Source organism: Varanus komodoensis, unplaced genomic scaffold (genome assembly GCF_004798865.1).
Source record: "Varanus komodoensis strain SLA01 unplaced genomic scaffold, ASM479886v1 scaffold2, whole genome shotgun sequence".
Taxonomy (NCBI): Eukaryota; Metazoa; Chordata; class Lepidosauria; order Squamata; family Varanidae; genus Varanus; species Varanus komodoensis.
The window spans coordinates 49961626-49973038 of NW_025335568.1; the positions used below are offsets into that span (position 1 = coordinate 49961626).

The window sequence follows — 11413 nt, forward strand, 5'->3', positions numbered from 1 at the left end:
TTAGGATCTGGCCTTCTAAAGAGCAGTCAGGGTTGATCTCCTCTAGGACTGACCAGTTTGATTGCCTTGTGGTCCAAGGGACTCGCAGGAGTCTCCTCCAGCACCACAATTCAAAGGCCTCAATTCTTCAGCGCTCAGCCTTCCTTATGATCCAGCTCTCACAGCCATACATTGCAACTGGGAAAACCATAGCCTTGACTATACGCACTTTTGTCAGCAGGGTGATGTCTCTGCTTTTTAGTATGCTGTCTAGATTTGCCATAGCTTTCCTCCCAAGGAGCAAGCGTCTTTTAATTTCTTGGCTGCAGTCACCGTCTGCAGTGATCTTGGAGCCCAAGAAAATAAGATCTGTCACTACCTCCATTTCTTCCCCATCTATTTGCCCGGAAGTGAGAGGACCAGATGCCATGATCTTAGTTTTCTTGATGTTGAGTTTCAAGCCAACTTTTGCACTCTCCTCTTTCACCCGCATCAAGAGACTCTTTAGTTCCTCTTCACTTTCTGCCATGAGAGTGGTATCATCTGCATATCTGAGGTTGTTGATATTTCTCCGGGCAATCTTAATTCCAACTTGTGATTCAGGATGATGTTTACTCACTAATTATATTTAGAGCTCCCCACCCCCACATAGAAGCTCACATAATTCTCCTCCTTCTCTCCATTTTATCTTCACAAGAGCCCTGTGAGGTAGGTTAGAGTGTGGGTTGGTGACTGCACCAAAGTCACCAAATGAGTTTCAGGGCCAAGTGGTGACTAGAACCAGGGCCAGCCCAAGACCGAGTGGTGCCTGCGTCAAAGGTCAAGATAGGGTCCCCATCCCATTCCATAGGCAAAATCCTTCTGGACAGGCAAAGGAATCTAACCAACAGTAATGACAAAGGACTGTCTTCCACTGAAGCTGAAGGGAGCAGGCTAAATTCAGGGGCCTGCAATGCACACAGCTTTCTCTTCAAGCCCCGTGCTGATGCCTCCCAGCATCTGCTGCCTGAGGGAGTTGCCACACCCTACCTAATGGTAGGGCTGGCCCTGGATAGAGGCCTGATCTCTGGGTCCTACTCTAATGCTCTCACCGCCCTGGTATTATTTCAGAAGTAGACTGCAGTTTTGCTTCTTAATTTCAAATAAAAACCTTACTGAGAGAGGCGTCACAAGAAAGGCCCTTCCGGACCTTCCGTGTGTTTTTGTCTCTGTCTCTGCAAGGGGTGCCTAATCAAGCCACCCGCAGGCGCAGAATCAGCTCCCTTACTGGGGCTTCCTTTAGCCCTGGACTTCTGCCCTTCTTCGACGCCAGCCCGAAGCAATGGGGCCTCTGGGCCACAAGATGGCGCTCTTAGTAAAGACTTGGTGAAGCCTCCCCCTGGAGCCGCGAGGCCGATGCTGAAAATCAGTGGGATTTGAGAAAGAAAGAGAAAAAGAATGCCCCCCATTCTTCCTACGTGTCACGCCGCTGGGATGGCACCGAGGTTCCTTTCTGGCCTAGGCAGGATCCCTGTTTGCAGCAAAGGGGCCGCTGCTCCAGCAAGGCAAAGTACCAACTCAGCAGAACACCACTTGGGGTTTCTTTGAATGCCTTTCCAGGCCAGTGTGCCGCCGCCGCAGGCTCCTGCCGTGACCACTTCAGCCAGCGGCCCCCCACTGCCCCCCCCCCGCGCCTCGGATCCCCGAGCCCTAAACAATGAGCAGATTGTGCAAGAGCAAACCGGCTCCAGCTTCCTTACTGAGAGCTCCCTGGACTCTCCGCTCCGGATGTGCCAAATATAAACCACGGAGCAAAGCAAACGAGAGAGTCCAGAAATCGGGTTGGGGCTGGGTGGGGAAGGAACAGGGTGCGTTACACGTGTCAAATCAAGCAGCGCCATCATAAATATTTGCTGCTGCTGCTATCATCATGATTACTATTATTCCGAAAGAAGGCCGCGCTTTTGGCCCTTAATTTTCAATACACATCAGGTCGGACTTTGTCTCGCACAGATCCCGACCGATACACCTTTCAGCCCTGAATTCCCCTTAACGGCGTCACAGGCACTGCCCCCGGAGCTGCTCCCGTCGAAGTCCTCCTTGCCACCACTGCGATCCAGAGTCACTCCTCTTCTCGCGCGGAGAACGGGCCGCTCTCTAACTCCGTGCAGCGCGGCCCGCCCGACGTGACCGGGACTCGTCGCGGCCGCAGTGGGAGGGACGTGCCGAGCCCCCGAATGCCGAGCGGGCACGGCGGGGATGGGGATGGGGGCAAGAAGCCGAGAGCCTGAGTTCAGCACGCCCGGTCCAGAGATGCCAGAGGCCGCCTCAGTTCTGGGCAGGCCACGGGATGCCCCGTCGGTCCGCTCGCTGCTCTCTTCTGCAACAGGCCTGCTAAAAGACCTGGCGTCAGCGCCTTCCTCGAGCGATCTTTTGCCCCCGCCCCGGTGAAAAGCTCCCCTTCCCCACGGCGAGGGGGTACAGTGGGCGCCTGAGTCAGGACCACTTCCCGGGCTCCAGCCCTTCGTGCGCGGGCCCCGCTGCACCGTCTGCAGGTCGCGGTTGCGCGGGGATTTGCGCGGAGCCGCGCTCTTGTCTGCTCGCCTGCGTGTGCGTGTGCAGGCCGTGGGTTTAGGGAAGTGATTCCTAGCCATCAAAGGTGACAGATGGGCCCAACGCGCTGGGGTGGACATTCCCGGAATAAACCACCCCGCTTTCCAGTTCGCACGGCCGAGGCGCCGAGAGCGAGTTTAACCCAGCTGCTTCCGAGATCTTCGGAGAGCAAACAGTCTAAATCTGGAGAGTAAACAGACGGGAGAAAAATCTGCGCTGCAGGCCACTGAAAAACAGCCTTGGAATGGTTTGCCCGAGGCATAGGAACTCCGCCATTACTAGCTTATTCCCTCGGCCCACCCTAGAAGCCGTGGATGGTGGGGCTAAGGGAAGCATTGGAGCTGGACAAAAGAAGCGCCGTCAGTTCGTGTAGCGTTGCTTATTTGTTTGTTTATTCTTAGAACCATAATATTTTCAGCCACTCGGCCTCGTTAGACACCCTCTTCTTTAGGGCAGAGGTTGCTGAAAGGACCGCGGGTGGGTGGGGGGAGGTTATTGGCAAGCCCGTCCCGCCACCCCGCCACCCGAGTGAGTGCTCAAGGCACGATCGCAACCTGAGCCTGGCATCCCGATCCTGACAGAGGCATGGGCTTCCTCGGGGAGACTGTTTGCAAGCAGGAAGACCGAGATGATCAGAAGCGGTCTTGGTTGGGGATGATGGGAGTTGTCGTCCGACGCACCTGGGCGGCGCCAGGCTGGTGGAGGCTTAGTTAGGCAGGAGGAGGAGGTGTACAGCAGAAGATTCGGCGAGAAAATGCAAGACCATGAGGGCAGGTGAATGGCAGCCATGGGAACCAAGAATTTGGAGGAAGAAAGCGACAAAACGCCTGTTCTTCGTGTTCCCACTGCCACCGCGCACAAGCACGCACGCCTGTCCTTGCAGGCACGATCTGCTCTTGCACTGATCAGCAGTTCTGCAGGGCATCACGAATGAACGATGATTATGGAAATACACCGACGAGTTGCCTGGCCCACTTCTTTTGGGTGGGGGGCGCTTTGGAAGATGTCGCAAGCTGGGATCGGTGTATCCAAATTGGCAATTACATGGCAGAACGAGGGGGGCCGCTTTATATATGGGAGTCACTGGATGTCTTCTCTCCACCTCGCCACTTCTTTCCGTACTCGAGAAATAACACAGCACCCACGCTGCGCTCGGTGGGTCTGCGAAACACACGCGCTGTTAGTCAGCGTTCTGGGGTTGATGCATGGGGAGGGGGGGAGAGACCGAAAAAAGACACCCCGAAAAAGTCCCACTGAAGCGTAGTCACGCCAATGAGCATTGGATGCGCACGACGAGGCTAATTTCAGTACTGGGATCTTGATGTTTATGTCGAAACAGTTCTTCTGCTTTTAGAGAGATAATTCTGGATTCTGATCGAAATCTGGAGTGTGTGAAAGACTCCAGTGAAGCCGAATCCCGAATAATCGTGTAAGGAATCCTCAATCTATTTCATCCCGCGATTATCCCCATTTTGCATATGGGAAAACTGAGGGTGAGAGTCCTGTCTAAGGCTAGCCGTGGCCGGGTGGGGGTGGAGAGGTGGAATTCAGGGCCGTCTCCGTTCTACATCCAAACGTCCCATCTGCATTCCTGGAAGAATGCCATTTGCCTTTTTTCTTTTAACCCATTGAGGAATCCACTTTTAACAATCACCCAGGAACCCCCTAAGCGATGGACTCCGGTTCTCGGAGAACCGAGGAGCGCCTGGCGTCCAACGGGAAGCGAGTGCTGATCTAGAAGCACGGGAGTGGGGGGAGCGTTCACACTTTGGTGGAGAAAGCCCCCCGCGCCTCTCGAGTGCCATGTATTTATGATCATCGCCGTCTGTGCACTGCACAGAAACCTTGCCCGCCCGCCCCCCCCCCCCCCGCAAAAGGACGTCTCTTACCCCCTGCCCGCCCCCTCTGGCCCGAGGAAAGAGAACCCCGAGATAATGGTGCCTGTCGTTTCCCTCTCCTTTTCTTTCTCTCTTTCCTTCTCCTCTTTTTTAGGAAGCGTGAATGAAACTTTAAAAGAGAGAGAGAGGGAGAGGAACTCGGAGAGCTTTGTTGTGCTAAACTAGTTGGACGAGTTAGGGTGTCGCTGCTCCTGATTGCTCGGCCAATGGAACCCGATCCACCCCGCTGTGCGTAAGAGCGCAATTAAGGATTTAACCAAGCCTCTACGCTCCCTGCTAGCAGTCTGCCAGAGCCATAACCAGCCCCAGCGAGCTCCCAGCCGCCGCCGCCGCCGCCGCCGCCTCCTCTTCCTCCTCCTCCTCCTCCCTCGCTCCCTCCCCCCGGCCATGGCTGCCTAGAAGACCGAGCCGCCCGCCCGCCCGCCGCCCGCCTTCCAAGTATGACAGGGGTGTTTGACAGAAGAGTGCCAGCCATCCGATCCGGCGATTTCCAGGCACCTTTTCAGGCGACGGCAGCCGCGGCCGCCATGCACCACCCGCCCCAGGAGTCGCCCACCCTGCCCGAGTCCTCGGCCACGGACCCCGACTACTACAGCTCTCCCGGAGGGGCGCCGCACGGCTACTGCTCGCCCTCGTCGGCGTCCTACGGCAAGGCGCTGCACCCGTACCAGTACCAGTACCAGGGCATGAACGGGACGGCCGCCAGCTACCCCGCCAAAGCCTACGCCGACTACGGCTACGCCAGCCCTTACCACCAGTACAGCGGGGCTTACAGCCGAGCGCCGAGCGCCGCCAGCCAGCCAGGTGAGGGGCGGCAGGGCAGGGCAGGGCAGGGCGAGGGCGAGGGCGAGGGCGAGGGCGAGGCGGAGGCGGCGGGCCCCCGCAGGGATGGGGCACGCGGGCAGCCTTCGTGGCGCCCCGCGCGGCGCGCCGCCCTGCCCGCAAGCGCGTCGTGGGGCTCACCTAGGGACGTCGCGGATCGCCAGGGATCCTTGGAGCGGGGACGGACTTCCAACCCTCCACCAGACCTTAGCCCGGTCCCCTCTCGAGTGCGCGCTTATCCCCCCCCCCTCCGCGCACTTCTGAATTCAGCCCGGAGCTGTGGGAGGCGAAGGACGTCCCGCTTCTGGCGCCGCGGAGCCTCGTTCCCCGGCGAATTCAAAGAGGGAAAGAAGGAGAACGGGGGAAGAATTTGATCCGGATTCTTTGTTGTCCCCAGCTCCGGACTGGAAGGCAACAACACATCAGAAATGTGGAAAGGGGTGTCTCTGTTGCTGGTGCTGCAGCAACAACAATCCACAGTAAATACCAGGGCGAGAGGAGAGGTACTAGCCAAAGCTACGCGCGCGCGCATCCGAAGCCATAATTGCAAAGCAAAGCCCTGGAAAATGTCTGGCTGCTTGCTAATTCACCACCGAAGGACAGGCCGAGCGGCGGCGGGGGGGGCGGCGGGGGAGGAGAACCGGGTTGGATTTCATGCCTTCTCTTTCTCCTTCACCCCCCGCCCCGCAACGCACACCCCTCGCCTGGAGAACTGTGTTAAAATGAGCTCCTGCGCTCGGCGAGGGACTCAACCCATACAAGCGCTTCCTCGCGGCTTCTCTCGGGAAAAGCCGGGGCTGTGCAGAGGCCGCTCAGCCCTCCCTTCCGACGTTCACCTCGCTTTTGTGACACCCTCTTGTCGCCAATCCAAGCCGATCCGGAGCATTGGTCGAAGGCTGCCTCTCGGGGCGGCTTGACCCGCTTTTGTTTTTTACGCTCCGATTTTGCAGACTGAGCTGTGCGATAGCCCGTGTGTGCTATACACAAAGACACGGATATTTTTGCTTTCTCTCGCCTCCCTTCACAACACGGCTCCTTCACACTGTTTATTTCTTGAAATGGGTTGTTTGTCACTCCGCGAAAGCTAGGGAAACGCACCTTAAGTATTGGTAAAAGCAACTAGAAACAGCTACGCCGCCCTTTCCCTTTCGCCCCCCCCCCGCCGCCTGCTCCTCCCCTCCCCCTCCCCTTCCCCTTCCCCTCCCGCTCCCCCTCCCCCCTACCCGATCGGCGGCGAGATTATTCTGTATAATCGGCTCACTGTCTGCGCTGGATTTGGGTACGTTCGGCTTAAATGGAGGGGAACCGTTTTCTTGTGGCGATGTGGAGCGGCCGATCTGAACTCCCTAGCCTCCAGAAGTGCGTTTCACCTGGCTGCGCTGAATTCATGAAACCCCAATAAAAAGGAAAAGAAAGGGGAGGGAAAGCGGGGGAGAGAGAGAGGAAGAGGAAGGTGACGGGTAGAAAGAGAGTGTCTTTCTGAATGGAGGAGAGTTCCACAGACGTGGACGGAAGGCGGGAACACGGGGAACTCGGTGGTTGCTTTTAATTATTCAAAGGCTGCAGGAAAAAGCTTAGCTCCGTCCCCACAGCCGTGTCTCTCTTGCACTAAAACGATCCCCCGAATCAATAACCCTTTGGAACCAAATGCACAATCATATTTCGGTGGCGAACTGGATGATGCTTAAATTCTCAACCGCCAACAGCTTCCCGCCTTCGGGAAGAAATTGACAGGAAAACTCTTGCTGCCGTGTCAGTTCTCGCCGCCTCCTCCCCCTTCTCATTTTCCAGGGTCTCTGCAGACCAAACATCGCGCGTTTGTTTGTAAACTAGCTTGCTGCTCCGTCGGGGTCAGCGGGTTAGATCCTGGCCTATCCACCTTGTCTGGGGTTGACTGTATTTGGGGTTGGGATCTACCTCCCGTTCCAAGCTTATTTTCTCCTTTCCTTCCCCTCCCCTCCAAATTATTCAGAAAAAGAAGTGGCTGAGCCGGAGGTGAGGATGGTGAACGGCAAACCAAAGAAAGTTCGCAAACCAAGGACTATTTACTCCAGTTTTCAGTTGGCGGCCTTACAGAGGAGGTTCCAGAAAACCCAGTATTTAGCCCTACCCGAGAGAGCCGAGCTGGCCGCGTCTTTAGGCCTGACACAGACACAGGTAAGGCCGCGGCCTGGGAGCCGTCAGCTGCCTGGGCAAAGTGCAGGGCAGCCTGGGCGTCCTCTAAGCGCGGGATTAGAAATGTCCGCGGATCCTTCTCTGTCCACCCGAACCCAGGGGCCTAATTCTGCTCCTAAAGCGGCTGGCTGATTTCTCTGATTCTTTTAGAAATCACACTCTTTATTTCCTCTTTTGTGTTTCCTGAAATCAAAAGAGCCCACGACGGAGGGGGTTATATTTTGGGCCCCACGCCCAATTTAGCGCTCCCCTCGGCCGGCTTGCACAGGAATTTAACTTCCCGGGGAAAACTGGCTTACGATTTCAAAGGAATCTCCGCTGAAACCAAACAGATCTCCCTGGGAGGGAGACGGCGGAGGGGCCGCGCTGGGCGGGGTGCTCCCAGTCGGCCTCGCCGCGGATGGAAAAGCGCCGGGCCCCGCGCGGCGCCCTCGCTGCGCGCGTCTCCCGGGGGCCGGGCGCCGCGCTCGGCCCGCCTTCGGAAGGCCCTTCGGGGCTCGTGGCACAAAAGGCGGGGGAGGGCGAGCGGCTGCGCGTGGCGGATCTTCGGTATTTTGAGCTGGCGGGCTCCGGCTGGGCTCCGGGGGGGGGGGGGGGGGGCCGGGGGGTTTTTTGGGGGGGGGGGCCCGGGGGGGGCCCGGGGGGGGGGGGTGCCGGCCGGGGGCTTGCGCCGGGCCGTGGCCTCGGGGCTGCACTTGGTGCCTGAGACAGGGAGCACGAAGCCGAAGCCCAGAGCCGCGCGCGCAGCCGCGGGGCGCTCCTTCCCGCGGAGAGGGGCGCGGGTGGCGAACTGCGCCGGGCCCCCGGGTGGTGCCTTTGTTCCACCTGGGCTCTCTCCCTCCTCGGAAACCGCCTCGGGGTGGATCAGTCGAGCCTCACGTGCTGACAGCGACAGAACTGGGGGCGGCTGTGTGGGAGCCGGATCGGGGCCCGACTCTGCCCCCTCTGACATCTGGCGGCCCATATAGCAAAATGGCAACTGTGGATGGGAGGGATTCCTGGGACTCCCGTGTTTGCGGGTTCGGTGCTCCTTTAAAAGCTGCTCCTGTTAATCCTTGGAGCTTATTTTCCATGTCCCCAGAAACACATTGACCCCGCAATCCGATACAGGTCCGCTCTGGATGGCTCGGATTGTGTTCGCTGGAGCTTGCTCCGAGGTTAAAGGCGCAAAGCTATGCACGTTGGAGCCGGAAGGCTTCCCGCAGCTCTCTGCATTCATTCCCCAGACAGCAACGCGGGCAGTTTTGGGCCATTTTTCTGCCCCAGCATGAGTCGTACTCATGCATTTAAGGTGAAGCCTTATTCAGGGGGGAAAAAACCCCTCTTGATTATTTCCACTGGAATCCTTTACTTGGGAGTAAACCTTTTCAACCACAGGTGGCTTTGCTTGCACATGACTCGTGGTTGAATCATGAGGTTCGACCAATGTGTCGCCTCCAGACGTTAACTCACTGCCAATGCTTTACGAAGGGTTTCCTCCACTAGGCGCGCACCTGGCTGTTGCCCAGTTGATATCCTAAACCCGCTTACTTCAGAAATTCCTGATAGTCAGCCTGGTTGAATGCAATGGGATTTAATTTTACACGCATGTTATATAGCAGGCCAATTTATTCGCTTCCAAATCAAGGTGCTTCAAGAGGCAATGCATTTTTTTTAACTTTAATCTTTTGCTTGTGTACAGCCGGTTTATGAAGTTCTTCTTATCGTCCAGTTGGATCACCATCTTTCTCCTCCTTCTCCTCCACTTAGGTGAAAATCTGGTTTCAGAACAAAAGATCCAAGATCAAGAAGATCATGAAAAACGGCGAGATGCCCCCGGAACACAGCCCCAGTGCGAGCGACCCGATGGCGTGCAATTCTCCGCAGTCTCCCGCGGTGTGGGAACCGCAGGGCCCCTCCAGGTCACTCAGCCACCATCCTCATGCTCACGGGGCAACTTCCAACCCGTCGTCTGCCTCCCCTTACCTGGAGAACTCCTCTTCCTGGTACTCCGGCGGGAGCGCCCTCGGGGGCCACTTGCAGCCCGGTTCGCTACAGCACCCCTTAGCTCTGGCTTCTGGGACAATCTACTAGATTAGGGTTGATGTTTAAAGCAGAACAGAGCGTTCCGTCTGCCCCTGCCCCTTTTTTTGGACTTTGGCATTTTTGCCCCTAAAGGAGAAAAATGCATATGGGGGACTTTTTGGTTGCTTTTAAATTTTTTATTTTTAAGGGAAAGGAAACTATACAGGATGAAATATGTAAAGCCTTGTGCATGTAACTTATTGCATTTCAAAGGAAATCCCTTTTTCTTTTCTTTTTTTCCTTTTCTTTTTTTAAACCAAAACAAAACAAACGGACTTTGGGGTTATTGTTGTTTTTCAGGTTGTTACGCCTCCACCCCCAGCTGTGGACACTTTCAAAGGTGCCTTGAAATCGTATGACCTCAGCTTTTTTCCAGAGACTTTTTTTCAGTGTCATTTTAACCCTGTACATACGTGTAGATAGAGGAGTTAAACTGTATATTCTGAATAAATAAAATTATTTCCACCATGAGAAAAGGAAAAGAAAAAGCAAAAACAGAAATATTTCTAAAAGGTTCCCTCTCCAGTTGGTCAAATGGGAATTGCAACAGCTGCTTCTTCTCCTTCCTGCCCTTGCTCCTTTTCAAAGTGTTATTTTCAGTGGTGCCATCAGGGAAGGATTTGGGGGTGCATGCACAGGGCCCCACTCAGCAGACTGAGCAGGAGGGCCCCCCAAATGCAACTGAGCTGATTTGCCTGATTCTGAAGTAAGTGATGTAATTATGCCCTTTACAATCTAAAGAGGGGGTTCCCCGTGACAATTAAGTTGCTTCTAAAATTACCACAGCAACACTACTTATTTAGAGGTGTAAGTCTTACACACACATTTGGGCAAGATTTCAGATGTGCTGGTCTTCCCTGCAGAAGTTTGCAGGTAGACTGAGAAAGCCTGTCGGAAGTGCTAAGGAATTGTACAGATGTGAGAAAAGGGGGGGGGGTTGTTAAAGATGAGAGGGCTGCTTCTTTTCAAAGCATCCTTTCCAGCTAAAAGCAGTTTGTTCTTCTTGGTAACACCTTTTCTGGTGACGATTCACTTGACCTAAAAGGGGGGGGGGGCACAAAACATGGAGGAAAAAGCAAGCAGGCAAAATCTATGCCTGAGTGAAAGCAGAGAAATCTCCCTGTGCCTCCCCATGCAAACCCCACGATAAAAGCAATTAACCAAAAGAATCCAGGGTCCCTGCAGCTAATTAGACAAAGGACATTTCCTCAAAAAGGAGCTTCCCAAACAGGGCAGACCTCTAGAAACGGGGTGGCAGGTTAGGTGATCTTTTGCTTCTTGTTCTGCTGAGTTGGGAACGAAGGCTATCTAGCAAGCTGGCCTTTTCATTAAACATAGCTAATAAACATTTAATTTAAAAAGAATTAAACATCTTTTGCTAAACACAGGAGAGGCAGTAGTGGTCTTTTCCTCCTCTGTCTTGAAATACTTCTTCTCTCCCACCACCGTTCCAAACAGCACCAAGACCTAAATCCAATCCTGGATGACTGTGGGGGAGGGGGGCAGCAGGTGTGGGGAAAGTGGAAGCGAGGGGGTTCACGTGAGGCCGTGTGCAAACGGTGTCCCAGTTGCCGGTGTCCTGGGGCAGGCGCAGGGTGCAAAATGCGCTGGAATCCATCGAAGGAAGATGCTAGTTTTTCTATGGGCCAAATACAAAGAAACCTCTCCCTTTCGCTTGCTCGAATGTATTCGCCTTTCTTTAAGCGCTTGTGGGTTCAGCCAGCTCCTTTTGCCAGAGCAGATTTCAGCAGGGTTCCAAATGCAAGCAAAGTCTTTATGTGGGGCGGAGGGATGGGGCGTGGGCACGGCCTTTCCATTTCGGCCACCTTTGCACTCTTCTTGTGCCGTAACTGTTGCAGTAAACCAGCAGCAAAGCGTGTGCC

General features: G+C 55.3%; 1 protein-coding gene across 1 annotated transcript; it reads left to right on the forward strand.

The window, feature by feature from the left end:
- Nucleotides 1-4909: 4909 nt before the first annotated feature.
- Nucleotides 4910-9539, forward strand: DLX5 (distal-less homeobox 5). The gene is made up of 3 exons (XM_044429219.1): nt 4910-5273; nt 7264-7448; nt 9216-9539. The coding sequence occupies exons 1-3, from the start codon at nt 4910-4912 to the stop codon at nt 9537-9539; spliced, it is 873 nt and encodes a 290-aa protein (XP_044285154.1).
- Nucleotides 9540-11413: the final 1874 nt, after the last annotated feature.